The 21,692-nt window shown below is 34.7% G+C and overlaps 1 protein-coding gene across 1 annotated transcript in view; it reads left to right on the top strand.

Moving 5' to 3' along the window:
• LOC128550860 (pre-mRNA-splicing factor CWC22 homolog) overlaps window positions 1-21,692 on the top strand; it is a 55,670-nt gene that overhangs the window by 19,988 nt on the left and 13,990 nt on the right. Inside the window, exons 9-12 of the mRNA XM_053530785.1 lie at window positions 1,316-1,419; window positions 2,307-2,409; window positions 20,258-20,320; window positions 21,164-21,247. Coding sequence (XP_053386760.1) covers window positions 1,316-1,419; window positions 2,307-2,409; window positions 20,258-20,320; window positions 21,164-21,247 — 354 coding nt within the window. The remainder of the gene's footprint in view (window positions 1-1,315; window positions 1,420-2,306; window positions 2,410-20,257; window positions 20,321-21,163; window positions 21,248-21,692) is intronic.

Here is a 21,692-nt window from a genome sequence, read left to right on the forward strand (position 1 = left end):
CAGTAAATTTTCAGTGAACACCCCTTTGAATGATAAATGGTATTGCCCAAATTGAATGATGCACCAGTCCAGTTTAGAAATTTAGCATGCTAAAGGTTTAATCAGTTGATATCGGTCCATATAATAACATGGCTGCTTCCATGAATACTGCATATTTGATTTAATAAACATGTACGAGTACATATCACTTTGGTCAGAAAACAGATAAAAAAAATGTCCAAGGTATATCTTTTGTATCCTTTGTAACTTTACTTGCAAAAGTATAAGACTTTTGTTTTGACCATAGTGAGCATATTTAAGCTTTGTAACTTTGTGATAAAATGTTTTTCTTATGCAGCAGTTGAAACCATATAGGCCACTATTTGTCAGCATTAATTATGTCCGAAATTCAAACTTACAGTTTGATCCACCTTATCTGTAACAGGGTGCCTTGTAAATTGCAGATTTATCCTGTAAGATCCAGTTGAAACTATACATTATTTAAGGTCTCCGAGGGTGGTGGTAGAATCTTTTTAGATTTGTAAAGTATCTTTTAAATTAATGATGTCAGTTTTATGACTAAAAATGTGTGTTTTCCATTTTAAAAATCTGGCAAAATCAGTTTAAAAAAGAAATGTTGACAGAGATATCCTAAGTTGATAACAATCCATTCACAAATAATGGTGAATTTTTTTTGTCAAAATCAGCTAGAACTTACAATGCCAATAATACCCCATCAAAATAGTCTTTTGATGCAGAATTCAAAATTAATAAAGATATTATTGTGAAACTTTAAAATGTTCCTTTTACCACCCTACGAGTTCTTTAGAATGATACATGGTATGGTCCTTTATCTTATGATTTAAAGAGATATTGGCGAAAACCCTTATTACAGAAAACGTGGATCAAACAGTCTTAGAAATACCAAACTGTCCATTGAACATAACTATGTTTAGTAAAATTAACAATTCTTTTTTTTTTAGCTGTTTGTAGCTATAATTAGTTAATTTATGGAAAGATTTCATACAAATGTGTTCAAACTGAACAATGACAGAGACAAAGAAAATTAAGAGTTTTGAAAAAAAATAAGCCTAAATTTCAGGGTTACAAGGTTGATGATTTTGTAAGTCCAATGACTTGTTCAGTTAATATGGTCAAATCAATTATTTTGTTGAAAGTTCAAATTCTGTGTCAAGTCATTCTTTTTCTGAAGTTTTTTCCTGTGCAAGTTTTTTCATATGATGGGCTTTAAAAGAAATTATATTAAAAAGAGTTCCATGAATTAGATATAAATGTAGAAGTGTGTATTTACATCTGTGATGTTTTTATTTTTCAGCCATATTTGAGAGATTGAGAAATATTCTCCACGAGGGCCAGATTGATATACGTGTACAGTACATGATGGAGGTGATGTTTGCAGTGCGGAAAGATCAGTTCAAGGTATGGTAGAGGTCTTTTTTAAAATACTTTATATTTTTATGAAACAGTGAAATACATGTAATACAGTTTGGTCCTAATAGCTGCATAAGTGAATACTGCTTGAATTCCCAGAAAAAGAAAAGTAAGTGGTATTAGGAGCAAATGCCCTTCAGTGTATATGTGGGGCAGGGGGCGGGGGAGACGGTGAGGGCAGTGTAGTGGGGTCAGGATTAGACAGATGAAGGGGGAGGGGACATTGAGGGAACTGTAGGAAGATGTAGTTTAAAAATGCAGATCAGATATGGCTTTATACTGCAGAACATACCGGTACTCTGTTTGCAAAAGATAAGACTAATTTATTGTTACACTATTTTATAATAGATTTACACGAATTTTTAAACAAAATTGTTCTTGTGATTAAATCTTACTTAGTTTACAGCAAAGACTTATGTTAACAGTTTACCAGTTAAAGGTATAGTATGATTTCCCTGCATTTTTGATCAGATATTAAAGTAATGATTCACTTCTGTCTTTTTGCTTACTAGTAATCAGGCATCAAACATTTTTGTTTTATACATGTAAATGAATTAATTGCCGGTGTTGTTACTGCTCCTTGTGTGAATACATAGCTGTTCAGTTTCTGAAAATGTCAGTCTGACAGAATTGCATAGAAAAAGACTTGATAGACTGAAAAATATTCATGTATTATGATGGACCTTGTGCTGCATTTGTTTCTTTCAAGTACTTGCTAGATGTTTCATTATTGTACATGTTGTTAGTATATAAGAGCACAAAGTAAATAATATGTCAGAGTATCTTAGAATTCCGGTGTGATATCTGTATTTAAATTGAAAAAAAAGATTCTAATATGATAGATAGATAGATAAACATTGTATTGTGTATTGTAGGATTTCCCGGCTGTTCTCGAGGATTTGGATCTTGTGGAAGAGGAAGACCAGTTTACTCATCTTTTAACACTAGAAGATGCTGTCAATGGAGAGGATATACTAAGTATGTGTGCTAATTGGGGCAGTGGGGAAAAAAGGGTTTGTTTAATTGGGGTATACATGGGTTTTTATTAAGGGAAATAATGGGCTGGAAAATTGAAATTCAGGGTTGGGATGGGAGACGGGGGTGGGGGTGGGGGGCAGTGCTTTAGTGGATATAAATAAATTAATGTGGATTCATACTCATATCCGTGAAGATTATTTCTTCTTGTGTAAGAAAAGAAAAATGTGAGTTAAAAGTCTTGAAAGACATGTGAGTGTTGTGGTATTTGTCTAAATATTGTTTAAGGCATAACCGGTAATCAGAACTTTATTCCCTGCGATACTGGATGGATATATATATATATAAGTTGCTGTAATGAATTCCTGGCTTGGAATTTGGATACCAGATTGGATTAGATTATCCAGCATTGTTGAGGGTTTCAAGGTGTCAGATGAGTCGTAATTTGAGTGATTGTCACATGAAGTGACGGTGTATTATTTAGTATTCATAATTTGGATTACCGAGGATAAAAGATAAAGCAAATGGATTAAGACATCTACTTCATATATGTTTGGAAGTGGAAAGCAGTCATAACTGGAGCATATTTATATTTCTTTGTGGAGTACTAGTTCTCACCACCTGCCAACAATGAATTGGATACAGACAGTTCTACAAATGTTGTTTCAAGTGGTGTGTACCTGTTATTGTGAATCTTTTGAAAAGTGTTAATATTTATTCTCATTGTGGATTACACTGGCCAGCAAAGATAAGTTGGATTAGAGAATTCTGCAGTGCACGTGTTCATCAAAGAAGAATGTGTTTTGTGAAAGTGAAGACGGTATACAGAGTCATTTTGCTTTTCAAATTGGATATCATCAGCAATCATCAGCAATCATCAGTTATAAGCAGGAAATTAAATCATCATTTACTAGGAAGATGTTGATGATGCATATGTGAGAGTTTTCACAAGGAAGGAAGGTTCATCATGAAAGTTCAACTAGCGATAGGAATCAGAAATAGGCTGATTCAGTATTGGAAGTTGAATTACCAGTCATTTTAAAATTCTGAAATGAAGTCATAGGTGCCCTTTCTTTGCCTGTTGTATTAACAACTTGCCTCCAGATTATCACGAAAATATCGTAATTTTAAAATCAGTTGAAAATGTTTGTAGTGTATTAAAAATCTTAAATGAATATGTCAGACTTAAGTTGATATATTTGCTGAATGCTGATATGAGACTAAACTGTTCTAATTTTCATCACAATTTTACCTAGTGACTGAGTAAAAGATATTCTGTTAGCCAGTCTTATGTCACCAGTTGTTTCTTGTCTATAATAATAATGTTTTAGTCTGGGAACTTGACAACCTCACTCATCGCATCTATATGGTTTGCCTTTTGAGTTACATAGTAAAATGCTGAGATGAATGACAGTATGTTCACAAAAAGTGGTGTTTTCATGAATCTGGAGGTGAGGTCTTGCAACAGGTTATTGGCAGAAAATGAAATTAAATGTTTGTAAATAATTGTGTTGCAGTAAAAGGGGATTGACTACTGTGATAAATTAGTAGGATTTATTGAAGGAAGTTTCAGAGAGTATTTGATACTACAACCAAACATATGGGAGTGTGTTATTAAATCTCAAAAAGCACATGATTTATGTTTGATCTGTTTGGATAAGGATCCATTATCTTTCCAAACAAAAGCTTGTCACTGGATATACATTTGCAGCTGATTCAAGAAATATGCAGTCAACCAGGCTGCAATGGTTGACAACTTTCAGTAAAAAGAAGAAAACAACTTAACATTGGAATTTAAGGTCCTGAAGATGAATGGTTGTATATTATTCTTACCAAATATGCATATATTTGAGTTTTGATAATACTGTCATTATATTTGAGACAGAGGAATTTGTTCTGTTCTGAAGATTGACAGGAACCAGGAAGAAGATGAGAAAAGATATATGAAGATCTGTCATCTTGTTTTATCAATAGGTGTGTCTGAATCTATAAATGGAGAAATAAGTTTTAACGGGATTTCACGAAATCACTTTCTCATTCAGTTGTGTGGATTAGTTTATAAAGTTCTGAGAAATAATTCTTGCAAGTGTGAAGTTAGTTATCTCTTTAATTTGTCAAAATTAGGAAAGTGTTCCTTCAAATTTTGATTGAAAGATCTACAGTGGAATATCAGTGTTTTGGTGAAATAACCATGTGCCTGATTTTGTGATTTACATGGAGTATGATATGTGACCAGCATGAGAAAGAAACCAGAGGAAAGGTTCAAGCCTGAAGAAAATGTGTCTAGTTTGAGTTCCAAGTTTGGATTTTAAATGTGATTTTACAAAATTCATTCAGCATTGGAATATTTTGTATATGTGTAAGTACTGAATCTGTGTTGCTTTGTAGCTTGACCACCAGTCAATGCAAATGGAAATCTGCTGTTGAGTCAGGCATATTTGCAATGGATTAATTATGTCTCCCACCACACAGTGGTGTGGGAGACATATTGATTTACTCCTGTCTTGTGCGTGTCTGTCTGTCAATTAGTCAAATCGGCCCAGACACTTCGGAATTATGGCCCTTGAACATAATTACCAGTACAGCGGTTACTCCAATATGTGAATACCAATAGGCCGCAAACAATATACAAAGACAGACTTACTATTCAGATGATTAGGCAGTTGTGTGAGACATGTGCTTTTCTCAAAAGCACCTCTATTTGTTTTTAGCTCATCTGATTTTTTGAAAAAAAATGATGAGTTATTGTCATCACTTGAGCGGTTGTCGGCGTCGGCGTCTGCGTCGGCGTTGCCTGGTTAAGTTTTATGTTTAGGTCAGCTTTTCTCCTAAACTATCAAAGCTATTGCTTTGAAACTTGGAATACTTGTTCACCATCATAAGCTGACCCTGTATAGCAAGAAACATAACTCCATCTTGCTTTTTGCAAGAATTATTGCCCCTTTTGGACTTAGAAAATCAGTTTTCTTGGTTAAGTTTTATGTTTAGGTCAGCTTTTATCCTAAACTATCAAAGCTATTGCTTTAAACCTTGCAACACTTGTTCACCATCATAAGCTGACCCTGTACAGCAAGCAACATAACTCCATCCTGCTTTTTGCAATAATTATTGCCCCTTTTGGACTTAGAAAATCATTTTCTTGGTTGAGTATTATGTTTAAGGCAACTTTTCTCATAAACTATCAAAGCTATTGCTTTAAAACTTGCAACAGTTTTTCACCATCATAAGTGGACATTGTACATCAAGAAACATAACTCTATCCTGCTTTTTGCAAGAAAGATGGATAGATGGCCCTTTTTAGACTTAGAAAATCATGAGTAGGACAATATTTCTATTATACAAAAAAAATCAGATGAGCGTCAGCACCCGCAAGGCGGTGCTCTTGTTTGATTTTACAATTATTTTTAAGTTTCAATTTTTTAAAAGTTTGCAAGATAGTAAACAAGGACAACATAAGTGGATATTTATAAGCTTTTTGAAATAAGGTTTATTATAAGTAGGCTTGTTTTACATACATTTCCATTTTATTGCTGAGGGGCCTCCGTGGCCGAGTGGTTAAGGTCGCTGACTTCAAATCGCCCCTCATCAATGTGGGTTCGAGCCTGACTCGGGGCGTTGAATTCTTCATGTGAGGAAGCCATCCAGTTGGTCTAGGGAAGGTCAGTGGTTCTACCCAGGTGCCCGCTCGTGATGAAATAATGCACGGAGGGTCACCTGGGGTCTTCCCCTCCACCATTAAAGCTGGAAAGTCGCCATATGACCTATCATGTGTCGGTGCAACGTTAAATCCAAAAAAAAAAAAAAAAAAAATTTTATTGCTGCTCCCAGTTGTAGGAATTTTCATCAATTTGAACTAGTAATCAAACCAAAAAATTGCTTGTAGTCTTTGACTTTTATTCATTTTCAGTCATTTCGCTTGTGCCACCAGTATGATAATAGATACGCCGGACTTCGAAGAAGAGCCCAACGCATATATTGCTTTGCTCATTGTCTGTCTGTGAGTTGGTGGGTAGACCAGTAATTTTGGTTTTCGATCTATAATAGTGAATGCTTGGTCTTACAGTGTTCAAACCTGATAGGATGGTTGCCTGTGATCAGTAGATGATTTCTGTAGTTTTGGAGGTCAGGAGGTGAAAGGTCAAGATCACAGTGACATTGAGACTGAAAACGGTTTCGGCTCAATAACTTAAGAACACAATTGCCTACAGTCGAAAAACTTCATAGGATGATTGTGATTGGTATTGTTTTGGATGTTAGTAGGCCAAGGTCAAAATCACAGTTTCTGTTGATAATCTGTAAACATTTTGGCTGTCAGTCTTAAAACTAAAAGGATGGTTTTGTCTGTAGTTAGTACATAATGTCTGTTATTTTTGGCATCGTTTTGTCAAAGGTCACTGTCACAGCATACAGAATAATATACCTACTTGCCTCAGACAAGCTATCATGGGGGTATATGGGTTTACAAACAGCTCTTGTTCTAAGAAAATTACTATCAAACTGATGATGTTTAAATTCAAATCTTTGTTACAAGTAACGAAAGTGCTTTTATTTCCTTATATGTCAAGTGAACAAAATATATCATAATGCTTAAAAGGTTTAATTTTCATGATAAAAAAAATCCACAGTGGATATTCAGTGGTAGGGGGTTATAGGAATGGTCTCCGTCCGCCCGTCCTTCCATAAAAATTAGTTGATTTTCATGAAACTTTGGTCAAATGATCACGTCATCAAGACGATGAGTCAGCCATGTCGACTCAAGGTCAAAAGTTTGAGCCTTCCATTTTGTGTCCGCTCTGTATCTCCTAAACCCCTAAAAGGATTTTCATGAAACTTTGGTCAAATGATCACCTCATCAAGACAATGTATAGAACTTAGGAGTCAGCCATGTTGGCTCAAGGTCAAGGTCACATCTCAAGGTCAAAGGTTTGAGCCTTCCATTATGTGTCCGCGCTATCTCCTAAACGGTAACCCCTTTAATAAAGGATTTTCATGAAACTTGGGTCAAACGATCACTTCATCAAGACGATGTGCAGAACTCATGAGTCATCACTGTTGGCTCAAGGTCAGTGTCACAACTCAAGGTCAAAAGGGTGAGCCTTCCATTATATGTCTGCTCTGTATCTCCTAAACCCCTTTAAGTATTGTCATGAAACTTGGGTTAAATGATCACTTCATTGGGACGATTTGCAGAATTCATGAGTCAGCCATGTCGGCTCAAAGTTAGTCATGATTGAGTCAATGTCACATCTCGAGGTCAAAGCTTTGAGCCTTCTATTTTATGTCCGCTCTGTATCACCTAAGCCCCTTTAAGGATTTTCATGAAAATTGGGTCAAATGATCGCCTCATCAAGATGATGTGCAGAGCTCAAAATTCACCCATTCCAGCTCAAGGTTAAGGTCACAACTGAGCTTTCAATTTCCTGTCCCTGACAAAAAAAAATGTATAGACAATATATTTTGCTAAAGTTATTTGTTCAACACCTATGATAAATGTGAGGAAGTGGTCACACATTAAACCGGAATCCACCTAAAAACTGGAATCCACCTAAAAACCGGAATACACTTTCCATAACCGGAATACACCTGTATTTTTTAAGTTTAAGGTATTTTTGAAGGTTTTTTGATAGAATTCAGTCATATATATCACAAATAATTAACATACGAAAGGAAAATAAAATACTTTCACGCAAAATGATTTTATACGAAGTTCGGTGACCGCGCGGGAAATTTTTCAGTTAAGTTAGGACTTGAATAGTGGATAGGTTAAAAACTCAATTCCTGATTGTAAACTTTGACATTAAATTAAATGTAAGAAACAGACTAAACATATTGAGTTGGTAATGTTTGTAGACCTTGTATTCGTATAAGTTTTCAAACTCGATATTTCTTTTGTTGATTATAATACAATATTGATGCGTAGAATTATGTTAGTTGTTTTAGAATTATGTTGTCTACAGTATACAATGTATTAAACATGAAATGACATTTTATACACATTTTCACATGTTACCATACAATGTAACTAATTGTTGTATATTCTCACATTGTATATTTTGTACACTTGTTTTTGCTTTCAGTTATATTCAGACTTGCACTTTTTAGCTCACCTGTCACAAAGTGACAAGGTGAGCTTTTGTGATCGCGCGGTGTCAGTCCTCCGTCGTCCGTCCGTGCGTCCGTAAACTTTTGCTTGTGACCACTCTAGAGGTCACATTTTTCATGGGATCTTTATGAAAGTTGGTCAGAATGTTCATCTTGATGATATCTAGGTCAAGTTCGAAACTGGGTCACGTGCCTTCAACAACTAGGTCAGTAGATCTAAAAATAGAAAAACCTTGTGACCTCTCTAGAGGCCATATATTTCACAAGATCTTCATGAAAATTGGTCAGAACGATATCTTGGTCAAGTTCGAAACTGGGTCACGTGCCATCAAAAACTAGGTCAGTAGGTCAAAAAATAGAAAAACCTTGTGACCTCTCTAAAGGCCACATTTTTCATGGGATCTGTATGAAAGTTTGTGTGAATGTTCATCTTGATGATATCTAAGACAAGTTCGAAACTGGGTCACGTGCGGTCAAAAACTAGGTCAGTAGGTCTAAAAATAGAAAAACCTTGTGACCTCTGTAGAGGCCATATATTTCATGAGATCTTCATGAAAATTGGTCAGAATGTTCACCTTGATGATATCTAGGTCCAATTCCAAAGTGGGTCACGTGCCTTCAAAAACTAGGTCAGTAGGTCAAATAATAGAAAAACTTTGTGACCTCTCTAGAGGCCATATTTTTCATGGGATCTGTATGAAAGTTGGTCTGAATGTTCATCTTGATGATATCTAGGTCAGTTTCGAAAGTGGGTCACATGCCATCAAAAACTAGGTCAGTAGGTCAAATAATAGAAAAACCTTTTGACCTCTCTAAAGGCCATATTTTTCATGGGATCTGTATGAAAGTTGGTCTGAATGTTCATCTTGATGATATCTAGGTCAAATTCGAAATAGGGTCAAGTGCGGTCAAAAACTAGGTCAGTAGGTCTAAAAATAGAAAAACCTTGTGACCTCTCTAGAGGCCATACTTGTGAATGGATCTCCATAAAAATTGGTCAGAATGTTCACCTTGATAATATCTAGGTCAAGTTTGAAACTGGGTCACGTACCTTAAACAACTAGGTCAGTAGGTCAAATAATAAAAAAATCTTGTGACCTCTCTAGAGGCCATACTTTTCATGGGATCTGTATGAAAGTTGGTCTGAATGTTCATCTTGATGATATCTAGGTCAAGTTTGAAACTGGGTCAACTGCGGTCAAAAACTAGGTCAGTAGGTTTAAAATTATTAAAATCTTTTGACCCCTCTAGAGGCCATATTTTTCAATGGATCTTCATGAAAATTGATCTGAATGTTCACCTTGATGATATCTAGGTCAGTTTCGAAACTGGGTCACATGCGGTCAAAAACTAGGCCAGTAGGTATAAAAATAGAAAAACATTGTGACCTCTCTAGAGGCCATATTTTTCATGAGATCTTCATGAAAATTAGTGAGAATGTTCACCTTGATAATATCTAGGTAAAATTCAAAACAGGGTCACGTACCTTCGAAAACTAGGACCATATTTTTCAATGGATCTTCTTGAAAATTGGTCAGAGTTTTTATCTTGATTATATCTAGGTCAAGTTCAAAACTGGGTCACATGAGCTCAAAAACTAGGTCACTATGTCAAATAATAGAAAAAACGACATCGTACTCAAAACTTGGTCATGTGGGTAGAGGTGAGCGATTCAGGACCATCATGGTCCTCTTGTTATACGAGTGAGATTGTTGGTCTGTCGGTCCGTTGGTTTTCATGGTTTCCGGACAATAACTCATGAAAGGCTTAACACATTTAATTAATTTTTGGTACACAGGTGTAACATCATAAAATACAGGTCAGGTTCAACTTTGAGGTCAGTAGGTCAAAGGTTAAGGTCACAATGACCCGGAACAGTTAAACAGTTTTCGGATGGTAACTTGAGAATGCTTGGGCAAAGGATCATAACTTTTGGTACACTGGTGTAACATCATGAAATACAGGTCAGATTCGACTTTTAGGTCAGTAGGTCAAGGGTCAAGGTCACAATGACCCGGAACAGTTAAACGGTTTCCAGATGATAACTTGAGAACACTTGGACCTAGGATCATGAAAGTTGATAGGGAGGTTGGTTATGGCCAGCAGATGACCCCTATTAATTTTGAGATCAGTAGGTCAAAGGTCAAGGTCACAGTGACCCAGAACAATTAAACCATTTCCGGACGATAACTTAAGAATGCTTGGGCCTAGGATCATGAAAGTTTGTTGGAAGGTTGGTCATGAACGGCAGACGACACCTAATGATTTTGAGGTCAGTAAGTCAAAGGTCATGGTCGCAGTGACCCGGAACAGTTAAAACATTAACTTGAGAACACTTGGGCCTAGGATCACGAAACTTGATAGTGAGGTTGATCATGACCAGCAGATGACCCCTTTGACATTGGCTTACTTCTGTGACAAGGCTGTATTGTAGGGCTATAATTCATCACTCCTGTGACAGCTCTAGTTTAATTTTAAAGTGTAATGAATTTACCTCCCTTTGAAGTATTGTTTTGCTCATCATGTCCTTGAGGTCAGTTGCTTTGTCCATTTGCTGTGGAACCCCCAACCTTTCATTAGCCTGCTGAATAGCTTCCTTACAATAACCCCAACTGTGGTTTCAAACACATTTCACTAAGGATATATGAATTTAAGTCGGCAACCTTAACTACTCTTTGTCTTGATGGCCCCAGTGATTGCCTGTGGTTAATAAGTAAATGACTCTCCATTGTTGTTGGTTTTTTTGGGGGGTTGGGGGGTGGGGGTGGGGTTGCGGCCAGTAGGTCAAAAGATCAAAGTCACAGTGATCTTGAAAGTAAAACGCTGTTTCTGATAGTACCTGGAGAAGGTGTGTGCCTACAGTGGTCAAACTTCATTGGATGATTATATATGGTCACTATATGACCATGTAGCTTATGGAGTGATTATGTCAAATAGTCAAAGACCTTGAGACTGAAAACAGTTTTTAGCTACACTATTCGGAGAATAGGGGTGCTATTCTACTCGCCCCGTTATCGGCGTGAGCTTAGTTAAAGTTTTTCAGTAACCTTTGTTTTTTTTTTGTTACTATTGCTTATATCTTACTGTAACTGCAAACAAAGTATGTGCAGGGGCTGGGTCCATTATACCCAAGGTCAGGGTCACCAAGGTGTTATATTTTGGTTATTTTTAAGGTTAAAAGTTTCTTGGCAACCTTTGTTTTTCTGTCATATCTTTGTTACTATTGCTCATATCTTACTGTAAGTTCACATAAATATTGTCCAGCATACTAACAAAGTATGTGCAGGGGCTGGGCCCATTATGTTTAAGGTCAAGGTCACCAAGGTATTATACTTAGTTGTTATTTTTAAGGTTAAAGTTTTTCGGCAACCTTTGTTTTTCTGTCATATCTTTGTTACTATTGCTTATATCTTACTGTAACTTCACATAAACATTGTCCAGCATACAAACAAAGTATATGCAGAGGCTGAGCCCATTATACCCAAGGTCAAGGTCACCAAGTTGTTATACTTGGAATTATTTTCATGTTAAATTTTTTCGAAAGCTTTGTTTATAGACATCTCTTTGGTATTTTAAAAGATAATGACTTGAAATTAAAAACATTTCTTTATAATCATCAACTGCATAAATTCATTTTACTGTCAAATTGCTGAATAGTGGAGCGCGCTGCCTTATGGACAGCTGTTGTTGATAAATTTCTAGAGTAATCTTTGGCTAAAGACTGTCAATTTTTTGAGATGCTTGCCTGTGGTCAGTAGATAGCAGGTATTGTTTTATGGGTCAGTATGCCGAAGGTCAAGGTCACAGTAGCCTTGAAATTAAGAAAGGTGTTTGATCAGAAACAAGGGTGTTTTAACCTATGAACGTTAAACTTCATTTAAAATTATTGTCATTAGTAGGTAACCCTAGACTTAGAAAGTCTGTTGAGATCAAATAAATCTGTAATAATATTAATTTCTTCATGCTGACACTGATATTTTCTCAGAAAAACATTTTCTCTCTAGGCTCATCACAACAAACAGAGGCAAGAGATATTGTAAATTTTTTCAGAAAGTGGTATCAGAGAGGATTGATTTTATGGCCAAGAGCTTTACATTTAATGACTCTAATGAATAGGTAACCCCTATTGTTTTGAGTCTGTATGCTAAAGATTGGTCAAGATTTCAGTAACCTTATGATAGAAAATGGTTGTTGATCATTGAAGAACAGTTGAAACCATCTCTGGTAAGATTAACTTGCCATCAGTTGAATACAGATAAACATCAGTTCGCTTGAACCATCAATCTGTCATACAAACATTCACTGTCAAGATAAGGCGAACTATGTTATATTGTACATGTGTTGTTTACATTCAGACTGTCCTTTTGTTTTGCAAACTACATTTTTATTCTGTATTTTATGAAGATTTTAGATGCAAACTGTACATTTTTATTAGCTCACCTGTCACGTAGTGACAAGGTGTGCTTTTGTGATCGCCCTTCGTCCCTTCACAATTTCTTGTGAACACAATAGAGACCACAATTTGCAATCAATTTTAATCAGATTTGCACACAACTTGTATTGGCATAATATCTTGGTTCCTTTCGAAAACTGGCTAGATCCCATCATGGGTTCTAGAGTTATGGCCCCTTAAAGGGCCAAAATTTACTATTTTTGGCTTGTGAACATGATAGAGACCACATTTTGCAGTCAACCTTAATCAAACTTGCACACAACTTGTATTGGCATAATATCTCGGTTCCCTTCGAAAACTGGCCAGATCCCTTCATAACTAGCCAAATCAGTCCAGGCGTATTGGAGTTACGGCCCTTGAATTACCAAAAATCAGCCTTTTTACTCTTGTCCGCCTAAGTCGAACATTTCTCATCAGATCTTCACCAAACTTGAACAAAATGTGTTTGACCATGAGACCTCGGCCAAGTTCGATAACGAGCCAAATCGGTCCAGGCATTTTGGAGTAACGGCCCTTGAATTATTGAAAAATCCGCCTTTTTACTCTTGTCTGCTCTAAGTCGTACATTCCTCATCCAATCTTCACCAAACTTGAACAAAATGTGTTTGGCCATAAGACCTTAGCCAAGTTCGATAACTAGCCAAATCCGCCCAGGCACTTTTGATTTATGGCCCTTGAATTACTGATTGGATCCACTCGTCCGGACCATCTAATTGGATCCACTCGTCTAAACCATCTAGAGAAATTAGACATTTTTCATAGGGGCAGTTGTGGGAGACATGCGCTTTTCTCAAAAGCATCTCTAGTATCTCGGTTCTTTTCGAAAACTGGCCAGATCCCATCATTGTTTCCAGAGTTATGGCCCCTTAAAGGTCCAAAATTCAGTATTTTGGCTTTTGCAGCCATATAGAGACTTCAGTTATGGTTTGATTTGATACAAACTTGCAAAATATCTTCAACAACAATAAATCTTGGATTCCATGATGAATCTGTCAGATTCAGTCATAGGTTCTGGAGTTATTTTATATCTGATTACCTCCCCTGATTTTAATCAAAATGGATTTATATTAGTAAGTACTTATAGGACTCGTTTGAAATTTCATTATTGTCATTAGTTGGACTGAGACAATCAGGGTAGATAACTATGGACTGATTTTATGTCAAATTACCTCCCTTTATTTCAAATTCAAATGGGTATATCTCAGTAACTAATGAAGATACTGATCTGAAATTTCATTTATGGCCTGGTGCACAGTAAAGTGCCCAATTGGGTTAGCATCTAAGTCAAAAAATAAAGTTTTTACTTTGCTTTGAAAAATACCTTTTTTCTACACTTCAACATGTTGTGCACAAGGATCAGTACCCAAATAGATAACTTTTTGTGAATTTTTTTCAAAAAAGTGGATTTAAGTTGCCATGTCGGGTTGGGGACGGACATTACACCTTCATTTAAATTAGATTCCTACTGTAAATGTTTTATACAAAACCAGTTCTTTTACGTGTATTTTCTAATAGTTTGAGGTCACAGATCAAGAAAATATAAGCCTTAACTCTTTGCTTTTCCATTTTTTAAAAAAAATAGCTAATTTCTTTGAAATTACGATTATTTTCTGTTAATCGTAAAATTCACTTTAATATAAAATTTGGAAAATGGAACATTTACAGCAGGAAAACACCTTTAAAGCAATTAATTAATACAAACAACAAAGTAGAAACATAAATACTCTTATTTATATCACATTTAAGCAGAAAATATCATAAATAAATAGTGCCGGAAACGGGGGACGGACATTACATAAAATGACTGGTTCAGCTTTTATAACTACTTTGGAACATAAATTACTCTGAAATTCAAATTTCTTAACTAAGGGAACATTTGTGTCATTTCAATAGGTAATATGTCTATAAATATAGTAAATGGTTTTACTAAATGATAAAGGAAATTCATTTCAGACATTCATTGAAATAGCAGTTAAAAAGCGAGCGAGATTGAAGTATTTCATTTTTACTTATTTGCAAAAAGTATTCTACTAGTATTAAGCAATATTTGGCAAAATCAGCTTTACAATCAATTCTTCACTGCATATTATCATATATATGCAAGTACTGTTCTGTTTCAAAGAAAAAAACATACGTACAGTACAAGCATTCCCATAAAACTAATCCATACCTAACAACCTTCCAGTAGAATAAAAGCATATTAAATGTAGATGACCATAACATTACTGTATCAGTTTAGCTTTCTATCAGTGCTGTGTTAATGGTACAAAATGAAATAATGATAACATAATAATGTTCTATGATTGAAAAAATATAACACTTTTAACAATTTTTATTTTTTTATTTATTTTTTTTTTGTATACTTGTACCAGTCTTTTATTTTTCACGGTTTAATTTAATATATGCTTTTTTTTAAAGGGGGAAGTCCTTGGCAAAAAAGGCAAAATATATCCTTACTAAGGGTTTTAATTTTATACAATACACAGGATTATAACACTTACATCAGAGAGTGTTGTTTTAGGTAAAGATTCCATAATGATCAATTAAGATCCAGTTTAGGGGTTTTATGGTCCCTTGTATATTGGCACCCTGTTGAGAAAGTGTGATTTTGTGATCTTCTATGGCCACCTGTGTTTTATGGCATGTTGTTGCCATCTCAATAGGTCACTAATTAATTATGTTGTTTTAATTAAGGAATGATTATGATGCATCTTATGACCATTTATTGTGTAGATGAAATTATAAGAGAAAATATAAGAGATAAGAAATATACAGTAGGGCACTAGGGGAGGGGGATCAAGTGTTAATGGTAGCATTTCAAAACGTTTTTGTAATTACTAAGGGACAAAAGAGGGGCATAGTTTTCTCGATATGATGTTAAAACCTATAAATTACAACACTATAAATTTCAAGATGACAGAAGACTAAAACTCTACTTACTTTTTTCAACATGTAGTTTTAGTACAAAAATGTAATGTCCGTCCCCCAACACTTTAAATGTGCTTATAGATAATATTTGGCAAAGTTTTACCTTATATATATACTCATTAGTCTTTTTTCATGTTTTTGCACGAGTTCTTTATATGAAAGTAAAATTCATGTATGAAACTGATTCATTTTGCTGAAGATTTCAACAAATTTTGACATTTTTTTACACACACTGTGTTTTTAAGAAAAAAATATCACAAAATAATGTATTTTACTGATTTTAAATGCATTTTTTTAAAATTTCAGTTCTTATTGGTAAATCAGAAATAAAAGGAATTGAATTTGATAGAAAATAACAATATATATACAACATTCAAAATCAATGATAAGTGGGGACGGACATTACGGGGACGGACATTACAGATAACTTTTACACTTTTGTCAATATCTAAAAAACTGCTTGATGGATTTCAACAACTTTTGGAAATGTTACTCATGTCATCATATGTAATAAAAATGTGCTGCAAATTTCTAGTTTTATAACACTTAATGAAGTTTATGGTAGGGGGACGGACATTACGGATTTTTTGTCACAAACTAACTTTTGATGAGATATTCGGCTATATTTATTTACAGACTTGATGTACAGAAATGATACTTTGACTATTTCAACTTGCATATTTTTCAAACTTTTCAAGGCCATCTCACATGTTCTAGCACCAAAAGATACTACTTTTTTCTTCACTTTTTTAAGTATAGCATTTTCAGATTTCTAGGGCGTTACATCCATACAACTTTGGTTCAAACCATGATTCTCAGAACAAGAATTACAGAAGAACATGATGTTATATATCAAATGAAAGCAAAGATATTTTTCTTTCACAAAATTTAATAGTGAAGATGTAAAAAAGAACAGAATTTCTGTGAGACAGCTTACAAAAATGATGAAATTTTAGATGCTAACCCGTTACATGCAAAAATGGCTAATTTTTGCCTACTTAAACTTGTTGCACTACTTTATTTCTAAATTTTCATGATAAATGTTCACCTCCACATCTACATCTGTATCATACCTTACTTATAAACTTTATTTCATAGTTCTATCATGTATTGTTTGAAAGATGGGGCTATGTACATGATTTTTTGCTGAATTGGGCACTTTACTGTGCACCAGGCCTTATGCCTTCAGATGGACTTGGACAATCAGTGAAGATACATATTGACTGAATTTATGACAAATTACCTCCCTTTATTTTTTATGTAAATGAATATACCTAGCAGCTTATCAGCTTATAATGAGATTGGTTTGAAACGTTATTTAAGTCTTCCATGGTAGGAAATTTCTACTTTTACCTTCTTTTCTATATATTGACTTTGTTGTAAAGGATTGTACTCTGTATCTTCTACATGCATATATACCAATATAAAAATGGATTTATCTCAGTAAGTATAGGATTCATTTGAAATTTCATTATTGTCATTAGTTGGACTGAGACAATCAGGGTAGATGACTATGGACTGATTTTATGTCAAATTACCTCCCTTTGTTTCAAATTAAAATTGGTATATCTCTGTAACTTATGAAGATACTGATCTGAAATTTCATTTATGCCATCACATGGATTTGGACAATCAGTTTAGATACATATTGACTGAATTTATGACAAATTACCTCCCTCTATTTTTTATTTAAATGAATATACATTAGCAGCTTCTAATGAGATTGGTTTTAAATGTTATTTAAGTCTTCCATGGTAAGGAATAGTCATGCTAGTACAAAAATGCAGCATTTGAGCCTAGGACCCTCAAACTTGGTATGGAGATTGGCCCTGACTAGTATGTGACCCATAGGTCAAAAGGGACTGTTACAAGAAAATATTTATCCTGATGATATTTAATGTGTATGCCTATGTGATCTATGTCAAAACTTGATCTTATCATTAAGAGCAATGTAACTCAGGTGAGCAATATAGGGCCATCATGGCCCTCTTGTTCTGTATTTTATGAAGATTTTAGATGCAAACTGTACATTTTATTCTGTATTTTATGAAGATTTTAGATTTCAGTGATACACATTAAAATAAATTCGATATTCATGGTATTTTCAAATTTTTTTTTTTTTACATTTGATTTTGTATTTTCAATTGTTGGTTTTTATATGAAAAATGTTGTTAATATTCAGTGCTCTGCTGTTTTGCCAGTTACGTTATGATTTTTGTGTATGTCACTCGCACTATAATCCAGGCTTTTAGATTTTAAAGAATAATTGTTGACCACATAATAAGTGACATTTTTTCAAGAAAAAAAGGGTGAAATAGAAATGAATTGTGCATGTCTATCACAGGTACTGTCATCTTATCAAAAGATTTTGATATTAGTTTGTACATATGTTGAGATGTATGTTGGTATGTTGCCAAAATACTCAGGCCAATAGAGGTCAAAGGTTAACAGGGCCAGTCATTAATCTTCCATCCATCTAGTGATTTTGGTGTAACTTGTGATAAAATATTTTGACAGACAACCAGGGGTGTAGATCCAAAGTCAAGGTCACATTTGAGGTGAAATGTAAGGAGGGTCTGTTTGGTATCGATTAACATGTCAGCCATCAGGATGTGAATATTACTTTGCTGAAATTTTCCCTATAACAATTTGATGTATCACAAGGCAAACATGGTGTCAGAATAATGTGACTGGGTAGGGTATCTTGCCCCACATTTATGGCATAGTATTTCAGTGAGGCAGCAATATAAAGTTGGACATTAGCCTTACTGCTAAAAGTAGACGCCATTGTTTTTACATGACTGAACAATTGTTGAAAAAGATGCTTAACCTGAACACAAACTCATGCCCATAGCTCTAAAGTTAAAGTCACACTTGAAAGTCAGAAAGTCAATGTCACTTCATTTGATAACAAGGTGTACCAGGTCTGTCTCATGTCAATTTCAAAATTCATCAGTGAAGGCATTTTGGGAAAAATGTTGCTTGTAACGTGACTAATGCCACATGCAAGATCCTGACCTGTCACTGTAAATTGATCTGTCTGTTTCTTTTTTTTTCTCTCATTTACAAAGTGTTGAATGCAAGATCCACGCCCTGCAAAGTCACTGCAAAACCAAGATCACACTTGGAGATTTAAGGTTTACTTTGTCTGTTTCATGTCCTGCACCAACTAAGTGTGGAGTACATTATCCAGACCTGTTACAGCAAAGTCAAGGTCATGCTTAGTGATCAAAGGGTTACTTAATCTATTTCATATTCTCGCAACAACAAAGAGTTGAGTTCAAGATCCAGGCTTAAAGCTCCAAGTTTTCAAGTACTGTAAATCACTTTATATTCGTGTGATCTTTATTTCGCGAATTCCCGTACCCTGAATTATTTTGCAGATTTATGAATTCATGACGGGAGGGTCAGAAATTTAAATTCGCAAAGGTTTTTATCTTATATTAGTGAAATTGCAATTCTGGAAGTCGTGATTACATTAATGCCCATTCTTCCATACCGTACCGAATTTATGCACAGTTATGTCATATTAGTAATCGGTTACTTTATTCACACAAATTGCTTTTGTTCGACTGAAATTGATTAAAAAGAGCCTTTTAATCCTTTATTCAATTTACGAGCGATTATTCTTATTTCATTTAATAGCTGATAAAATGTTTAAAGTTTGTTACAGTCATTTCTTAAATAATTGTAATGTACAAGTATATAATACAATGGTGTGATAAGTTGTCCGCTAGTCCCTATTGTTATCTAAACAAAATGTGTAAAAAATATTCAGGTTTGTGGAGAAGATCAAGGATGATATGGATCATCCCCTCAGGCAACATGCGCTCTGCTTGTTTGACACATACAAAGTGCACCAAGAAGATGCTCTCTGTAACCTGTTAAAAAAACAAAGTTATCATGTTATATACATCCTTATAAATCTAACCTCTAGACCTTAGCGTTAATTCTGTCTCTAAGCAGTATATTCTACATGAAATATAGTTTTGAGGATTTTTATTATACTTATTCACAATATATTGAAATAAATGGAAGTTCATTCCATAAACAACATGTACAGGCGGGTAGTATTCATTGCTGAACTTGACCGTATTTCGGACATTTTTTTCGGATAAGTCTGTATGTTATGGAAGAAAATTTATGCGGATTTATGAATTCACGATGCACTCGATTTGGGAAAAATAGCAAAAATTAAATCACTGCGAATAATACCGGATTTACAGTAGTATCAAAATGTCCTTATTCTGAGAATGTTGGTATTTTTGTGACAGTTTCTTGTGAAATGTGACACATGTGATAGAATTATAACATTTTAGTATGTAAATGTCACAAGAAAAAAATGATTTTCATTTTGTTGTTTTACAGATGTGTTTAAGCCTGATCCAGCCTTTGAAGAAAATGAGGAGAAGTACAAGATACTGAAGAAAGGTAAGTTGTGCAGGCCGTCAACCAGTCCTAGATCTATACTGAGATTTACTTTTACTGTGAAATAATTTAATTTCGTGGGCATGAATTTTTGTGGTTTTGACCAAAACGGCTATTTCGTGGGGATATGAATTTGTGGTTTTCATCTTTTGAAGATAAATTGAATGGGAATTTTATTTGTTCCTTTGAACTTAATTTTGTGGATTGATGCAACCACAAATTCCACGAAAATTAGCCCCCCATGAAAATTAATGATTTCACAGTATTTGGGGCACATCCTATATTTTTTTGTATTTTAGGTACTGTAACATTTCTCAATTATTGGATACAGTCTAGGTTATGGAGTATAGTAAGCAGCAAAATTAAAAGTATAATTTCCTCAATGTCATCACTTTCTCCTCATTCTCTAGTAGAAATTTACCAACTCCAAACCAACACTGTATCAGTATACCAGTTAAGATAAAAGTCACAGTATAGTTGGTATAAATCTGAATGTAACAAACACACTGGTCAGGCTGTTTTGCTTTATTAATAGAGTTGATTTTCTAAACTGAAAATGGGTTCTTTTCTTGTTGAAATCTGCTTTATTTAGTTCATCTGTATTAGAGGAAATCCTCAAATATATTTTAAAAACTAAATGTGTATGCATATCTGTTATGCAAATATCATTCTTTTAAGTTACAATATGTCATTTATTCAACAGATTCTGCATTGGATTATGGAGCAAAGAAATAAAGAATTTAAAAGTATCGACTTCAAACAAATGTTTTTTAGTTACACTGAAGAGTTTTATCATTTGTTATCAATAAAAAATTGAAATTCTAAGATGGGATATTGTTTTTGCAGAAATTTTGGGGGAAGGAAGTTCAGATGAGGAAGATGGATCAGGAAGTGGAAGTGGCTCCGATAGCGATGAGGATTCTGAAGAAGGTAAAAATTCTCAACTTTTTGATTTGGGAAAGACTTGCAGGCCTGCGTACATGTATATCCTTCAGTTCTAGGTATTTCAGTGTCTTATACCAGCTTCCAGGGGTTCTCCTTCACCAATAAAAGCTGGTAACCGTCTCTGACGTCTCGACACAAGACATTGCAACTGGATTAATTTGTCTCATGCCTCTGAATTATGAAGGGGAGTCATTTGTTACTTGCCATCAACAAATTTTAGTTGTTCCCTATTTAAAAACACTAGACAAATTATCCAGCTGCACTAGCGTAACAGAAATAGTGTTGAAAAATCGTTTTTATGCCCCCAAAGGTAGTGCCCCCGAAGGGAGGCATATTAGTTTTCAACTGTCCGTCCGTTCGTTAGTTCATTCGTTCGTTTGTTACAAAGTTAACTTTTTGCATGAAGGCACTTTATTCGCGAACCACTGCA

The sequence above is a fragment of the Mercenaria mercenaria genome, chromosome 18 (genome assembly GCF_021730395.1).
Source record: "Mercenaria mercenaria strain notata chromosome 18, MADL_Memer_1, whole genome shotgun sequence".
Lineage (NCBI taxonomy): Eukaryota > Metazoa > Mollusca > Bivalvia > Venerida > Veneridae > Mercenaria > Mercenaria mercenaria.